The sequence below is a fragment of the Hyla sarda genome, chromosome 7, assembly GCF_029499605.1.
Source record: "Hyla sarda isolate aHylSar1 chromosome 7, aHylSar1.hap1, whole genome shotgun sequence".
In the NCBI taxonomy this organism is placed as follows: Eukaryota; Metazoa; Chordata; class Amphibia; order Anura; family Hylidae; genus Hyla; species Hyla sarda.
In genome coordinates, this window is record NC_079195.1 from 164,989,435 (window position 1) to 165,006,878 (window position 17,444).

General features: G+C 43.9%; 1 protein-coding gene across 1 annotated transcript in view; it reads left to right on the forward strand.

Moving 5' to 3' along the window:
- LOC130282692 (transmembrane protein 132A-like) overlaps nucleotides 1-17,444 on the forward strand; it is a 311,553-nt gene that overhangs the window by 256,847 nt on the left and 37,262 nt on the right. The window contains exons 9-10 of the mRNA XM_056531203.1: nucleotides 1,958-2,255; nucleotides 14,965-15,159. Coding sequence (XP_056387178.1) covers nucleotides 1,958-2,255; nucleotides 14,965-15,159 — 493 coding nt within the window. The remainder of the gene's footprint in view (nucleotides 1-1,957; nucleotides 2,256-14,964; nucleotides 15,160-17,444) is intronic.

A 17,444-nucleotide genomic window follows, 5' to 3' on the forward strand; every position in this document is an offset into this window, starting at 1 on the left:
TTCGGTAAGAACAGGGTGTATGGTTCAAAGGCTGACAGGGCCTGAAGCTCTCCTATTCTCTTAGCTGACGTGATGGCGAGTAGAAAAAATGTTTTCCAGGACAAAAACTTCAAATCCATGGTGTGTAAAGGCTCAAATGGGGGAGAGCATAACTGCTTGAGAACAACTGAAAGATCAACTGAAAGATCCCATTGAGGAACAGCCCTCCGGATCCTAGATTGCTGTTTCTCTGCTCCTCTTAGGAACCTCTTGATTGGAGGATCTTGAGATGGAGGATTCCCCAAAACACAGATAAAGCTTAAGTGTGTACTCTTAACTCTTATCTAGACCGTCCTGTAGGAACTGCAATATGGATGAGTGGGGGGGGGGGGGGGGGGGAGGTCCTGAAGCAGACAAATCCTTTAAGGTACACCACTGTAGAAAGAGTCTTCTAATCCGAGAATAGGCTTTATTTGTAGATTCCGACCTGGAATAAGATAATGGGGGAGATTTATCAAAACCTGTGTAGAGGAAGAGTGGTGCAGTTGCCCAATCAGATTGCTTCTTTCATTTTTTATAGGCCTTTTTAAAAATGAAGACTCAATCTGATTGGTTGCTACGGGCAACTGCACCACTTAACATCTACACAAGTTTTGATAAATCTCCCCCAATGTCTTCAAGACCTTCGGCGAATTCCCTCTAGATACTAGTAGGGACTGGTCAACCTCCAGGCTGTCGGGTTGAGACTCTTAAAGTCCAGACAGGAACCTGCCAGATGTACTGAGTCTTACTGTAGGGAAATCTTTCAGAACTGTCCCTGTCTCATTTGCATGAACTGGGTAAACCAAGTCCTCTTTGGCCATAACAGTATTATAGCAATCACTGAGGTCTGGTCTAGCCTGAGTTTCATCAATACCTTTGGTATCATGGAAACTGGAGGGAATATATAGGCCAGCCTGAACCTTCACGGAATGGACAGAGCGTCTACCACCCAAAGATTGTCTTCCCTGTATAGGGAGCAAAACGTTTCCACTTTGGCGTTGAACCTCGTCTCCATTAGATCAATATCTGGTATCCGCAACTGCTGAGTAATCTGATGGAAAATCTGCTGATTCCAGGAATACTCACCTGGTACAGGGAGACCACAACTCAGGCGATCCACTACTATATTGAGAGATCCTTGGATGTGAACTGCGGCTAGGTGGGTAAGGTTCATCTCCTTTTGTGTAGAGGGTCTCTTATTAGGGGTTTATTACCACTTTCATTTTTATTAATAAAAGTTCCACCTGTCCTAATTGTCAAGAGGGACAGTAATACCCCCATGTGTGCTGCTAGTTAGGACACAAGGGAATTATAAATTAAAGTGTACCCTTCAGATCCAACAATAAACATTTTTTTTTAAATATATCACTCAGTACCTAATCCTGACCATGTACATCAAATTTTTATGTGTCTAGTACCTATAAATTTTTTTATTGCACTTTTAATTTAGCTCACTAGTCTGAATTCCTCTCAAAGGGAGGGGGCGTGGCCTCACTGTGCAGGTCTCCACCCCCTCCTTCAGTATGCTGTTTGCTCACATCTCCCCTAGCATGAGCAAAACTACAACTCTCAGCTCACAGCTGTCAATCAAGGAAGTGTGTCCATGACATAGGTGATGATGCATGGACACAGCAGGACTAGTATGTGTCGAAGTAGGCGGGGGGGCAGTTGTTTGACTGGCTTTTTCAGTATGAAATACTGCAAATGTTGTAATGAAAGCAATTGCAAAACCTATTGTTTTTTCATGCTTTACAACATATCAAAAGTTTTTGTATCTGACAGTGCCCATTTAAGAAGGGCAAGATGAAAGAAGTATGTATCTGTACCTAGTTTCAATTTGTTAAATAAATAAAAATATCTAAACATTAATGTTTCCAATTGTCGAATGCCAAAAATGTGTGTATTGTTGTTTAAGTACAAAACTGTGTCTTTTCAGGTCTTTAGGAAATGGTATGGAAAATGAATATGAAGACTATCGTAGGTCTAGCTCAGATCCCAGGGGACAACATTGCTATCCTCGGTATCAAAGAGCTCTAGTGCGTTTTCTGGCCTATTTTGTGGCACATTCCATGGATGAAGGCAATCAACTGACCTATCTGTTGGGTTCTGACTGGATGCTGGATGTATCTCCTCTAGTAAGAAGTCAGGCTGTTATCAGAGATCAGCGCATTGCACGTCTAGAGAAGGAGGGCAGTGTTCTTATTGGCCAGCAGCCAGGTGTCACATCTGTTGAGGTAAAGTTATTTGTCTTAAAATTATATGGACAAATCTGTGTCACTGCAGTTTGCTTCCCTGTAACATTTATTTTTATTTACCTGCATAAAGAATGAATGGAGTCCATTGACTTTAAATGGGGGATCATTTTTAATTGTGGATTAACCTCTTTAAGTTTTAGATGCTAGAATCTGGGATGTTTGATTTTTTTAATATACAGTATCTTGAAACACCATTTGTCTGATTTAGACTTTCATGGCGCGCTAATGCTGCCACCTGATCTACTGTAGAGATCCACTGTAGAGGTAGCCAGAGGGCTTACCTCTGCTTCCCTGGTAACTGTGGATCTGCATTTGATTGAGCCTGCCTAGAGCAGGCTCAACCAAATGAGCACAGATCACACAGATCAAGTGGAGCTCTATGAAACTGCATTGTCCGAACTAATGAAATAAATTAATATTAATCCCGTACGGTGAAGGTCGTAAATGTAAAAAAAAAAAATATACCAAACCCCAGAATTATGTTTTTTTTTTTTTTTATCACATCATACCCCAGAAAAAAAATGAAGTAAAAAGCGATCAAAAAGTCTGATCATTACCAAAATGGAACCAATACAAACAACAAATTTTGGCGCAAAAAATTAGCCCTCAAACAGCCCGGTATACAGAAATTTTTTTACAGTGGTCAGGAAATGGTAAAGAAAACCTTGGTAAATGGAAAAAAAAAATGTTTTTTTCTAAAAAGTTTAGAATTTTTTTAAATTAGTAAAACGTGATGCAAACTATACAAATTGGTTATTGTTTTAATTGTGCCAACCTAAAGTATCAACATTACATGCTTTTTTTCAATTTCACCTCACAAATATATATATATATATATATATATATATATATATATATATATATATATATATATATATATACCCCGTATATACTCAAGTATTAACCATTCTGAATATAAGCCGAGGCCCCTAATTTCACCCCAAAAACCTAGGAAAAGTTATTGACACGACTATAAGCCTAGGGTGGGAAATACATCATCCCCCCTGTCATCATCCAGACCCACGTCATTAACACCCCCGTCATCACCCCAGTCATTCTCACCCCCATCATCATCACCCTGTCATTATCACCCTGACAGGGTGATGATGATGGGGTGATAATGACAGGGTGATGATCCCCCTCGTCATCATCCGTCATCATCCCCCCCCCCCTTCATCATCACCGCCTGTCAATCCCTTTGTCATCATCCAGACCTCCCTTTTTGTTTTCTACTCACCTCCCCAGGGTGAGCTGGTCCGGGCCGTCCATCTTCAGCCATCTATGCTACAGGGACCGTCCGGTGGGGAGGGTTAGTCGTTCCGGACTGTCCTTCTTCACCGAGAGGCCCTCTTCTCCGCTCCGGACGGCCTCGGACTAGTGATGTTGCGTTGACGACGACACACAGAGACGTCTGTGCGCGGTGGCGTCAATGCAGAGTCACTAGTTCGGAGCCGGCCCGGAGCGGAGAAGAGGGCCTCCCGGTAAAGATGGACAGCCCGGAACGACTAACCCTCCTCACCGGACGGTCCCTGCAGCATAGATGCCCAAAGATGGACGGCCTGGCCCACAGCTAAGCCAAAATTGTTCACTATAAGCCAAGGGGGACGTTTTCAGCACGAAAAATCGTGCTGAAAAACTCTGCTTATACTTGAGTATATACGGTATATAAATTAATAATAATTTTTATTTTTTTTTCATTTTGGAGGATATGTTATGGAAAAATTACATTACAAAGTACTATTGGTCCTGCAAAAAACAAGCCCTTGTATGGGTGTGTAGATGAAAAAATTAGTTATGACTATTAAAGGGCAACGGGGGAAAAACTCCCCCGGTCCACCTGAAGGGATAAGAGTAAGGTGGCAGGGGTGCCACCACTCCTATCCCTGCTATTTGTCGATCAGAAGCGATCGAACAATAGCAGATCGGCGGCAGAGGGGTTACTGTTCGGTTCCCCCAGCGGCGGGCGGCGATGACGTGCGGCTCCCTGGTGAGGCTCCTCGTACAGACTACGGAAGACGGTGGGTAGTTGCCTAACAACATCTGGAAGGCTACAGTTTGGAGACCACTATACAGTGTTCTCTAAACTGTAGTCCTCCAGATGTTGAAAAACTATAACTCCCAGCATGCCCAGACAGCCGTTTGATCATGCTGGGATTTGTAGTTTTGCAAGATTTAGAGGGTACAGTTTGAAGATGACTGTGCAGTGATCTCTACACTCTAGCCCTCTAGATCTTGCAAAAGTACAACTCCCAGCATGCACGAACAGCAAACGGCTGTCTCGCCATGCTGGGAGTTGTAGTTGCGTACCTCCAGCTGTTGTATAACTACATCTCCCAGCATGCCCTTCAGCGATCAGTACATGCTGAGAGTTTTAGTTTTGCAAAAGCTGGAGGCACACTGGTTGGAAAATACTGAGTTAAGTAACAGAACCTAACAGCCACTGTGCCTCCAGCTGTTGCAAAAGTACAACTCCCAGCATGGATGGTCTGTCTGTGCATGGTGGGAGTTGTAGTTTTGCAACAGCTGGAGGTTTGCTGTCCCTCCAGCTGTTGCTGTACAGGGTACATTCACACGGGCGGGTTAACAGTGAGTTTCCTGCTTCAAGTTTGAGCTGCGGCAAATTTTCTGCTGCGGCGCAAACTCCTAGCGGGAAGCTCACCATAAACCCCCGCCCATGTGAATGTACCCTAACTACACTACACTTACACAAAATAAAGGGCACTACATATAACCCCCCTTACACTGTCCCCTGTATCGTATGGCAGTGTTTCCAAAAAGGAGCCTCCAGCTGTTGCAAAACAACTCCCAGCATTTCCGGACAGTCACTGACTATCAAGGTCCCTGTTTGGGAATCACTGACGTAAAATACCCCTATGTCCAACCCTATGCAATCCCTAATGTAGTCCTCAAATGCGCGTGGCACTCTCTCACTTCGGAGCCCTGTCGTATTTCAAGGAAACAGATAAGGGCCACATATGGGGTATTTCCGCACTTGGGAGAAATTGCACTACAAATTTTGGGAGGCCTTTTCTCCTTTTACCCCTTATGAAAAGGAAAAGTTGGGGGGCTACACCAGCCTATTAGTGTAAAAAAAACAAAAAATTTTACGCTAACATATGTTGCCCCATACTTCTTATTTTCACAAGCGGTAAAAGGAAAAAAAGACCCTCAAAATTTGTAACGCAATTTCTCCTGAGTACGGAAATACCCCATATGTGGGCGTTAAATGCTCTGCGGACGCACAACAAGGCTCAGGAGTGAGAGCGCACTATGTACATTTGAGGCCTGAATTGGTGATTTGCACAGGGGTGGCTGATTTTACAGCTGTTCTGACATAAACACAAAAAACTAAATACTGACATGTGACCCCATTTTGCAAACTTCACCCCTCACGGAATGTAACAAGGGGTAAAATGAGCCTTAAAGGGGTACTCCGGGGGAAACCTTTTTTCTTTTAAATCAACTGGTGGCAGAAAGTTAAACATATTTTTAAATTACTTCTATTAAAAAATCTTAATCCTTACAGTACTTATTAGCTGCTGAATGCTACAGAGGAAACTCCTTTCTTTTTGGCTCTCTGCTGACATCTCTGTCCATGCATAGCAGATGTATGCTAAGGGCAGCATGGTGGCTCAGTTGTTAGCACTGCTGCCTTGCAGTGCTGGGGACTTGGGTTCAAATCCCACAAAGGACAACAATAAATTAAGCGTTATTATTATTATAATAACGTCAGCAGAGAGAACTGTGCTTGTGATGTCATCAGAAAGCACTCCAAAAAGAAAATAATTTCCTCTGTAGTATTCAGCAGCTAATAAGTACAGGAAGGATTAAGATTTTTTAATAGAAGTAATTTACAAATATGTTTAACTTTCTGCCACCAGTTGATTTAAAAGAAAAAATGTTTTCACCGGAGTACCCCTTTAACACCCCAGGGGTGTTTGACGTATTTTCATTAAAGTTGGATGGGGGGAAAAAATAAAATAATTCACTAAAATGCTGGTGTTACCCAACATTTTTTATTTTGAAAAGGGAAAATAGGAAAAAAGCCCCCCAAAATTTGTAACCCCGTTTCTTCTGAGTATTTAAATACCCCATATGTGGATGTAAAGTGCTCTGTGGGTGCACTGCAATGCTCAGAAGAAAGGGAGTGCCATTGGGCTTTTGAAGAGAAAATTTGTCCGGAATTGAAGGCCACGTGTGTTTACAAAGCCCCCATAGTGCCAGAACAATGGACCCCCCCCACATGTGACCCCATTTGGGATTTTGGTGACAGATTTTTGAAACAGTGGTCCATGAAAATGTAATTCACAACCCACTGTTCCGAAGATCTGTCAAACGCCAGTGGGGTGTAAATGCTCACTGCACCCTTTATTAAATTCTGTGAGGGGTATAGTTTCCAAAAGGGGATCACATGTGGGGGGGGGGGGGGGTCCACTGTTCTGGCACCACGGGGGGATTTGTAAACGCACATGGCCTCTGACTTCCATTCCAAACAAATTCTTTCTCCAAAAGATCAATGGCGCTCCTTCTCTTCTGAGAATTGTAGTGCGCTGGCAGATGTCCACACATGGGATATTTCCATACTCAGAAGAGATGGGGTTATACATTTTGGGGGCATTTTCTCCCATTAATCTTTGTAAAAATGGTAAATTTGGGGAAAAAAACTGCACTTTAGTGAAAACATTTTTTTTTCATTTACACATCCGACTTTAACTAAAAGTTGTCAAACACCTTTGGGGTGTTAAGGCTCACTGGACACCTTGTTGAGGGGTGTAGTTTCCAAAATGTTATGCCATGTGGGGGTTTTCTGCTGTTCTGGCACCATAGGGGCTTCCTAAATGAGACATGCCCCCCAAAAACCATTTCAGCAAAATTCACTCTCCAAAATCCTAATGTTGCCCCTTCCCTTCTGAGCCCTTTACTGCATCCGCCAAACACTTGACATACACATATGAGGTATTTCCTTACTCAAGAGAAATTGGGTTACAAGTTTTGGGGGGCTTTTTCTCCTATTACCCCTTGTAAAAATTCAAGAACTACAAGAACATGCGAGTGTAAAAAATGAAGATTTAGAATTTTCTCCTTGCTGCTATTCCTGTGAAACACCTAAAGGATTAACACACTTACTAAATGTCATTTTGGATACTTTGAGGGGTGAGGTTTTTATAATGAGGTCATTTGTGGGGTATTTCTAATATGAAGGCCCTTTAAATCCACTTCAAAACTGAACTGGTCCCTGAAAATTTCTGATTTTCAAAATTTTGTGAAAAATTGGAAAAGTGCTGCTGAACTCTGATGTCTTCCAAAAGTAAAAACATGTGAACTATATTATGAAAATATAAAGTAGACATATTGTATTTGTGAATCAATATATAATTTATTTGGAATGTCTGTTTTCCTTACAAGCAGAGAGCTTCAAAGTTAGAAAAATGCTAAATTTTCAATTTTTTCATCAAATTTTGGAATTTTTCACCAAGAAATTATGCAAGTATCGACAAAAATTTACCACGAACATGAAGTAGAATATGTCACGAAAAAACATTCTCTGAATCAGAATGAAAAGTAAAAGCATCCCAGATTTAATAATGCTTAAATTGACAGTGGTCAGATGTGCAAAAAATGGCCGGGTCCTTAAGGTGAAAATGGGCTGGGTCCTTAAGGGGTTAACAAAAATTCGTCAAATATCTGTGGGGTGTTAAGGCTCACTATACCCCTTGTTACGTTCAGTGAGTGGTGTAGTTTCCAAAATGGGGTCACGCGTGGGTATTTATTTTTTTTGCGTTTATGTCAGAACCGCTGTAAAATCAGCCATCCCTGTGCAAATGACCTATTTAGGCCTCAAATGTACATAGTGTGCTCTCACTCCTGAGCCTTGCTGTGCACCCGCAGAGGATTTTACTCCCACATGTGGGGTATTTCTGTACTCAGGAGAAATTGCATACAAATTTTGGGGGTCTTTTTTTCCTTTCACCTCTTATGAAAATAGAAAGTATGTGGCAACACCAGCATGTTAGTGTAACATTTTTTATTTTTTCACACTTTTCCTTTTCATAAGGGGTGAAAGGAGAAAAAGCCCCCCAAAATTTGTAGTGCAATTGCTCCCAAGTTGGGAAATACCCCATATGTTGCCCTAAACTGTTTCCTTGAAATACAACAGGGCTCCAAAGTGAGAGCGCCATACGCATTTGAGGACTAAATTAGGGATTGAGTTGGGGTGGACATAGGGGTATTCCACGCCAGTGATTCCCAAACAGGGTGCCTCCAGCTGTTGCTAAACTCTCAGCATGCCTGGACAGTCCGTGGGTGTCCGAAAATGCTGTGAGTTGTTGTTTTGCAATAGCTGGAGGCTCCGTTTTGGAAACACTGCCTTACCATATGTTTTAATTTTAAGTGGGGGGGACAGTGTAAGGGGGGTGTATATTTAGTGCTTTACCCTTTATTATGTGTTAGCGTAGTGTAGTGTTTTTAGGGTACATTCACACAGGCAGGGTTTTATGGGGAGTTTCCCTCTAGGAGTTTGCGCTGCGGCAGAGAATTTTCTGCAGCTCAAACTTGAAGCAGGAAACTCACTGTAAACCCGGCCGCTTGAATGTACCCTGTACATTCACATGGGGGGGACGGGGCAAACCTCCAGCTGTTGCAAAACTACAACTCTCAGCATGCACTGACAGACCATCCATGCTGGGAGTTGTACTTTTGCAACAGCTGGAGCCACACTGGTTGGAAAACCTTGTTAGGTTCTGTTGCCTAACTCAGTATTTTCTAACCTGTGTGCCTCCAGCTGTTTAAAAACTACAACTCCCAGCATGTACTGATCGCCAAAGGGCATGCTGGGAGATGTAGTTGCGTACCTCCAGCTGTTGCATAACTACAACTCCCAGCATGCCGAGACAGCTGTTTCCTATTTGGGCATGCTGGGAGTTGTAGTTTTGCAAGATCTGAAGGGCCACAGTTTAGAGACCACTGCACAGTGATCTCCAAACTGTAGCCCTCCAGCTGTTGCAAATCTGCAAATCCCAGCATGTCCTAAAAGCAAACAGCTGTCTGAGCATGCTGGGAGTTGTAGTTTTGCAACATCTGGAGGGCTACAGTTTAGAGACCACTGTATAGTGGTCTCAAAACTTTGGCCCTCCACGTGTTGCTAAGCAACTACTCACCGGCTTCCGTAGGATTGTCGCACCAGGGAGCCGCACGTCATAGCCGCACCAGGGAACCGCATCGCCATCCTCTGCTGCCCGCCGCCGATCGCCAATGGTAAGTGGACCTCCGGCGCCGGTTACCGTCTGTTCTGCCCGGACTACTGTGGGTGGGCGGAACAGGGGAACCGAACTTTAAACCCCCCCCCCCCCGCCCCCGATCTGCTATTGGTTGGTTGCTTTTGAGCGGCCAATAGGAGGAGTGGCACCCCTATCCCTTCAGGGGGATCGTGGGTGTCTTGGACAACCCCGATCCTCCTTATTTTCCGGGTCACTGGAGAGCCATATGACCCGGAATCGATGCAAATCGCCAGTGTGAATTCCCCGGCGATTTGCAGCGATTGCTGACATGGGGGGTGGGGGGGACAGGACCCCCCTGGGCATTGGCACGGGATGCTTGCTGATAGATATCAGCAGTCATACCGATCCGGTCCCCACCCGGCGCGTAATGAGGACCGAAATTCCCACGGGCGTACAGGTACGCCCTTGGTCCTTAAGTACCAGGGCGTCAGGACGTACCTGTACGTCCGCCGTGATCCCTGAGTGGTTAAAGTATTTATTGGTATGGCCTTAAAAAAGAGAGTGCCTATTTTGCTCTATTAATCATAGATCCACTAATGCCAGGACAACTGGAAGTTTAACCCCTTAAGGACCAAGGACGTACAGGGACGTCCTTGCACCCTGGGCTTTAAGGACCAAGGACGTCCCTGTACGTCCTGGCGTTTTCCAATCCCTGCCGCGCGCCGGACAGAGATCGGAAGCGGATGCCTGCTGAAATCCTTCAGCAGGCATCCAGGGCAAACACAGAGGGGGGCCATGTCGGCGATCGCCGCAAATTGCGAGGGAAATCGCCCTTGCGATCTGCGGTGATACCGGGTCTCTGGGACCCGCCCGCCCGGTAATTTTGCATGATCCTGGTTGTCACAGACAGCCAGGACCATGCTAAAGTATAGGAGCGAGGTGGCAAGCCAGCCAACTCCTCCTAGCCCCTGCGATCCCTCCGACCAATCGCAGGGGGGGGGGGGGGGTCGGTTACTTCCTTCCTCCCGCCCTGCCCGGACCCTTGAAGTCCGGAGAGGACAGGAGGAAGACTGGAGGACGCGGCGGGGGACCGGGGAGTGCTGGGGCCCGGCCCCGGTACTTACCTCGTCCCTGAAGACCCGGATTCCGGCGATGACGACGGCGGCAACGACAGGTGAGTTCCTCTTCAGCCGCGGTCGGGCCTTTTACAGCAATGCACGTCGCCGTAAAGCGACATGCATTGCTGTATTGGGACCCTGTATACTACAACTCCCGGCATGCCCAGACAGCTCTTGGCGTCTGGGCATGCTGGGAGTTGTAGTTTTGCAACTTCTGGAGGTCCGCAGTTTTGGGACCACTGTGCCCTTCCAGATGTTGCAAAACTACACATCCTCAGCATGCCCTTACTGTCCAGGCATGCTGGGAGTTGTAGTTCTGTAACATCTGGCCCTTCAGATGTGGCAGAACTACAACTCCCAGCATGCCTGGACAGTTTTGGCATACTGGGAGTTGTAGTTTTGCAACATCTGGAAGGGCACAGATTGGAAACCACTGTATTAGTGTTCTGCAAACTGTAGTCCTCCAGATGTTGCAAAACTACAACTCCAAGCATGCTGGGAGTTGTAGTTCGGCAACATCTGGCTCTAAAGATGTTGCCGAACTACTACTTCCAGCATGCCTGAGAATGTTTGGGAGTTGTGGTTTTGCAGCAACTGGAGGCACACTGGTTGGGAAACATTGTCTGTTTCCTAACTCAGTGTTTCCCAACCCGTGTGCCTCCAGCTGTTGCAAAACTATAACTACCGGCATTCACTGATAGACTGTGCATGCTGGGAGTTGTAGTTTTGCAACAGCTGGAGGTCCCCCCCCCCCCCCCTGTGAATGTACAGGGTACATTCACATGGGCAGGGGGCTTACAGTGAGTATCAGGGTGCAAGTTTGCAATGCAGCAAATTTTGCGCGGAAGCTCAAACTTGCAGCGGGAAACTCGCTGTAATCCCCTGCCCATGTGACTGTACCCTAAAAACACTACACTACACTACACTAACACAAAATAAAATAAAAAGTAAAAAACACTACTTATACACATACTCCTACACAGCCCCCCTCCCCAATAAAAATTAAAAACGTCTGGTACGCCACTCTTTCCAAAATGGAGCCTCCAGCTGTTGCAAAACAACAACTCCCAGTATTGCCGAACAGCCATTGACTGTCCAAGCATGCTGGGAGTTTTGCAACAGCTGGAGGCACCCTGTTTGGGAATCACTGGCGTAGAATACCCCTATGTCCACCCCTATGCAAATCCCTAATTCAGGTCTCAAATGCACATGGCGCTCTCACTTCGGAGCCCTGTCGTATTTCAAGGCAACAGTTTAGGGCCACATATGGGTAATCGCCGTACTCGGGAGAAATTGCCTAACAAATTTTGGGGGTCTTTTTCTCCTTTCACCCCTTATGAAAAGGTGAAGTTGGGGTCTACACCAGCATGTTAGTGTAAAAAAAAATAATTTTTTACACTAACATGCTGGTGTTGCCCTATACTTTTCATTTTGACAAGAGGTAAAAGGGGAAAAAAAGCCCCCCAAAATTTGTAATGCAATTTCTTCCGACTACGGAGATACCTCATATGTGTTTGCGAAGTGCTCTGGGGGTGCACAACACGGCCCAGAAGGGAGAGAGCGCCATGTACATTTGAGGGGATTTGCACAGGGGTGGCTGATTGTTACAGCGGTTTTGACAAACGCAAAAAAAACAAAACCCCACATGTGACTCCATTTCGGAAACTGCACCCCTCATGGAATGTAATGAGGGGTGCAGTGAGAATTTACACCCCACTGGTGTCTGACAGATCTTTGGAACAGTGGGCTGTGCAAATTAAAAATGTTGTACAGCCCACTGTTCCAAAGATCTGACAGACACCAGTGGGGGGTGAATGCTCACTTTACGCCTTGTTACGTTCCTCAAGGGGTCTAGTTTCCAAAAGGGTATGCCATGTGGGGGTTATTTTGCTGTCCTGGCACCATAGGGGCTTCCTAAATGCAACATGCCCCCCGAGCAAAATTTGCTCTCAAAAAGCCAAATATGACTCCTTCTCTTCTGAGCATTGTAATTCGCCCGTAGTGCACTTCAGGTCAACTTATGGGGTACCTCCATACTCAGAAGAGATGGGGTTACAAATTGTGGGGGGTATTTTCTGCTATTAACCCTTGCAAAAATGTGAAATTTGGGGGGAAACACACTTTAGTGAAATTTTATTTTTATTTTTTTACATATGCAAAGTTGTGAAACACCTATGGGGTATTAAGGCTCACTCAATTCCTTGTTACGTTCCTCGAGGGGTCTAGTTTCCAAAATGGTATGCTATGTGTTTTTTTTTTTTGCTGTTCTGGCACCATAGGGGCTTCCTAAATGCAACATGCCCCCCAAAAACCATTTCAGAAAAAACGTACTCTCCAAAATCCCCTTGTCGCTCCTTCGCTTTTGAGCCCTCTACTGCGCCCGCCGAACACTTTACATAGACATATGAGGTATGCGCTTACTCGAGAGAAATTGGGCTACAAATAGAAGTATAAATTTTCTCCTTTTACCCCTTGTAAAAATAAAAAATTTAGGTTTACAAGAACATGCGAGTGTAAAAAATTGAGATTGTGAATTTTCTCCTTCACGTTGCTGCTATTTCTCTGAAACACCTAAAGGGTTAAAACGTTGACTGAATGTCATTTTGAATACTTTGGGGGGGTGCAGTTTTTATAATGGGGTCATTTGTGGGGTATTTCTAATATGAAGACCCTTCAAATCCACTTCAAACCTGAACTGGTCCCTGAAAAATTGTGAGTTTGGAAATGTTGTGAAAAATTGGAAAATTGATGCTGAACTTTGAAGAACTTTTTGGTGTCTTCAAAAAGTAAAAAGACGTAAATTTTATGATGCAAACATAAAGTGGACATATTGTATATGTGAATAAAAAAAAATTATTTGGAATATCCATTTTCCTTACAAGCAGAGAGCTTCAAAGTTAGAAAAAAGCATAATTTTCAAATTTTTCATCAAATTTGGGGATTTTTCACCAAGAAAGGATGCAAGTCACCATAAAATTTTACCACTATGTTAAAGTAGAATATGTCACGAAAAAACTATCTCTGAATCAGAATGATCACTAAAAGCATTCCAGAGTTATTAATGTTTAATGTGACAGTGGTCAGAAGTTCAAAAAACGCTCTGGTCCTATGGTGTAAAATGGCCTGGTCCTTAAAGGGGTACTCCGCCCCTAGACATCTTATCCCCTTTCCAAAGGATAGGGGATAAGATGTCAGTACGCTGGGGATCCCCGGGATCCCCGCTGCGGTACCGCGCTATCATTACAGCACAGAGCGAGTTCACTCTGTGCGTAATGACGGGCGATACGGGGGACGGAGCAGTCATGGCGCCGCCCCTCGTGACATCACGGCCCATCCCCTTAATGCAAGTCTATGGGAGGGGGTGTGACGACCGCCACGCCCCCTCCCATAGACTTGTATTGAAAGGGGCGGGCCGTGACGTAACGTAACGATGCTCCGGCCTCTGTACTGCCAATCATTACGTGCAGAGCGATCTCGCTCTGTGCTGTAATGAGAGCGCAGTGCCGCAGCAGGGATCCCAGGGCTCCCCAGCAGCGGGACCGCGGCGTACTGACATCTTATCCCCTATCCTTTTGGATAGGGGATAAGATGTCTAGGGGCGGAATACCCCTTTAAGGGGTTAAATGAATCCTGTATAGCTGAAATCTAATGAACACAACAGCATATCTAAACAAAAACCCTGAAATAAGATATCTACAAAAATGCTGTTTTGATATTTAATGGCTTCTTAAAACATAATGGAAGATTTCACAAAGCTTATTGAAATATTTTAGTATTCAAAGTACAAATTTTTGGACAAAATCATTGATTTCAACCTTAAAGGGGTACTCAGCCAAAGGATAGGGGATAAGATGTCTGATCGCTTGGGACCCGCCGCTGAAGACCCCCATGATCTCGACTGCGGCACCCCGCCGTCATCAATGCACAGAGCGAACTCGCGATACAGGGGCCGGATCATCGTGATGTCACGGCCCGCCCCCTCAATACAAGTCTATGGGAGGGGGCGTGGCTGATGTCACGTCCCCTCCCATAGACTTGCATTAAGGGGGCGGGCCGTGACATCATGAGTGGGCAGAGCTGTGATGTCACAATGCTCCGGAGCCCTGTATCGCCCGTCATTACACACAGAGTGAGTTCGCTCTGTGCAGTGATGACGGCGGGGTGCCGCAACCGAGATCACAGAGGTCCCTAGCGGCGGGACCCCCGCGATCAGACGTCTTATCCCCTATCCTTTGGATAGGGGATAAGATGTCTTGGGGTGGAGTTCCCCTTTAACTATATAAGCTTTTTTTAATACAATGTTATATTTCTTCATTCTTGTCTGTGATAAGCTTTCTTCTTTTTTCTGTGCAGGTGCGCTCTCCACTCTCCCATTCAATTCTTGGAGAGCAAACTATCTCAGTCTCTCCAGAAACTGTTTCTATCTTAGAACTGCGTTCAGACTTGCTTTGGGATTTATCCCTCTCTGTTTCCCCAGCTGTTATCAAACATCCCGGTGTTTTTACTATTTTGTACAAGTCTCAAGAAGCAAGTATGATTCCTAAGCAGGTAAGCAACTCTAAATGGGCTCATTGCTATATGGCGTGTGATTCTGGTCAGTCTTTTCTTTCAGATGAGCTTTATCATTTTTATGTTTGTAGTGTTTACCACCATATAATTGTATGGCCGTTTATTCAACTTTTACATCTTCTCAAATGACAAATACCAACGTGTACCATTCTCTTAACCACTTACCGCAAATGGAGGTATATTTATGTCCACTGCAGGGTCCAGCTGTATGACTCTTGCTCAGCAGCTGAGTAAACGTCATACCTGGTGGTTCCCGGTTGCTATCAGCAATCACTGGACGGGCTGATATCCGGCAGTAACCCTTTAGATGTGGCGTCTAAAAGAGGTTAATTCCGTTCCCGGCTAGCTCAGTGGGCTAATTGGGACTGCTGCGCCAAAACTGTGGCATCCCGATCAGCTGAGAGGATGGCAGGAGGTCTCTTACCTTCCTCTATGCTGTCCGATCGGTGCTCCAGCCATGCATTTAGCTTTGCCAGGCTAAAGCAATGGAGCACTGATAACATTGATCAATGCTCTCCTATGGAAAAGCATTGATCAGTGTATGCAATCTAATGATTGTATGTTATAGTCCCCTATGGGGACTAAAAAAAAGTATAAGAAAAAAAAAAGTAATAAATATGCATTAACCCCTTCCCTTATAAAAGTTAAAATCACCCCCTTTTACCATTTTTCAAAAAAAAAAAAGCCTAAACATGTGTGGTATTGCTGCATGTGTAAATGTCCAAACTATTAAAATATAATAGGGGATTGGAGAGGCTCTTACCAATCTGTTAACCCGCGGCCTGAGCTGCCCAAATGACACCTACAACCACAGTGTCTAGCAAAAATACAATAGATAAAGAAATTGGGGCTCAAAGGTCTGTGAAGATTTGATATAAAATTAATTTGTAAAATTGATTTATTAATGTACAATTAATAGAAAAAATTATATTATTAAATAGTAAATATTATAGTGGTCTGTGACCTACAGGGCCCTTGTAGGTCAGCTAGACCACAGATAGTGTAAGATAAAATCAGTGTATATGTAATTGAATAAAACAATAATATAAATACAATGGTATAAATTAGTATAAAGTGTCCACAATAATACAAGTGACTTCAGAATTGTACTCCTGGTATAATTAATTGTAGTCCGAGTGCATACACTCTTCTCTCATTGCATGTAATAAATATAAGTGCAGATTCTGACAAATACCGATATACTGTAATCCAAGTGCGGGTATAGATCAGCAAAGTGCTTTCTTTTTGTATGCAGAGCGCAACAGCACAAGTTGTAATTGTATCCAACTTATAGTAGTTTGTATCAACTTTCAAGGTAAGTGTAAACTGAGCTTTCATTCTTGCAAAAAATGGATCCTGGCTCCTAGGCAGAGAGTCTGCTGCAGGAGACTCAGCCATCTCACAGTGTAGCAGCGGTAAGTGTAATAGACAGTCACGAATCGATGTGCAAATGTTTAAGATAGAATTTGTACCTTGATTAGTAGTGTGCTGGTCTCTCCGTCTACAATTTGGCAGTGATGGTAGTGGACTCCTTTTGTGTGGACTGCAGCTGTTCTGTAGTTAACAACCAAGCTGTGTCCTCATGATAGGTGTCCAATGAAGGAAACAGGAGTAGTGATGATCGTTGGTACTTTGTCTATGAGAGGTAAAATTGGGTATTGGGGAACTTGTAGTGGTAGTTAAGGCTGGACGTGTTTCAGGTCCTCCTTAGGACCTTTCTTCAGCAGCTAAAAGTGATAGTGGAATGATCATTTCTTAGAATATATATAGTTCTTACTCCTCCCCTTTTTTTGGTGGGGGGGCGCCACATTCAATTAGTTGGAAAAGGATGTGGAAAGTGTGGAATTGATTAGGCAGACTGAGTGAGTGAAGGTGTAGATGTTTAATGAAAGGTCAATGTTTGTAGAAAAAAATATAGACTGAACATAGGGAACTACCATTGTGAATTATATAAAAGTACGAATTGTGGCAAGAATGGAGACAGAAATGGGAAAGTAAAGTTGTCTCTATTGCACATGAGCGCCAACATCAATAATTGAAATGTTATAATTGTATGCTGCAATATGGCAATAAATGAGCAAAAATTATAATAAAAGCAAACAATAAAAATAAATAAAAAATAGATATAAAATGGATAAATAAAATATGATAAAATGTAAAAAATGGAAGCATGTATAAAAATGTATGTGCTCAATTTGATTGCAAGAATAGTTGGATTGCTTGTGAATATGGGGTTAATGATCAATATATATATAATATAAACT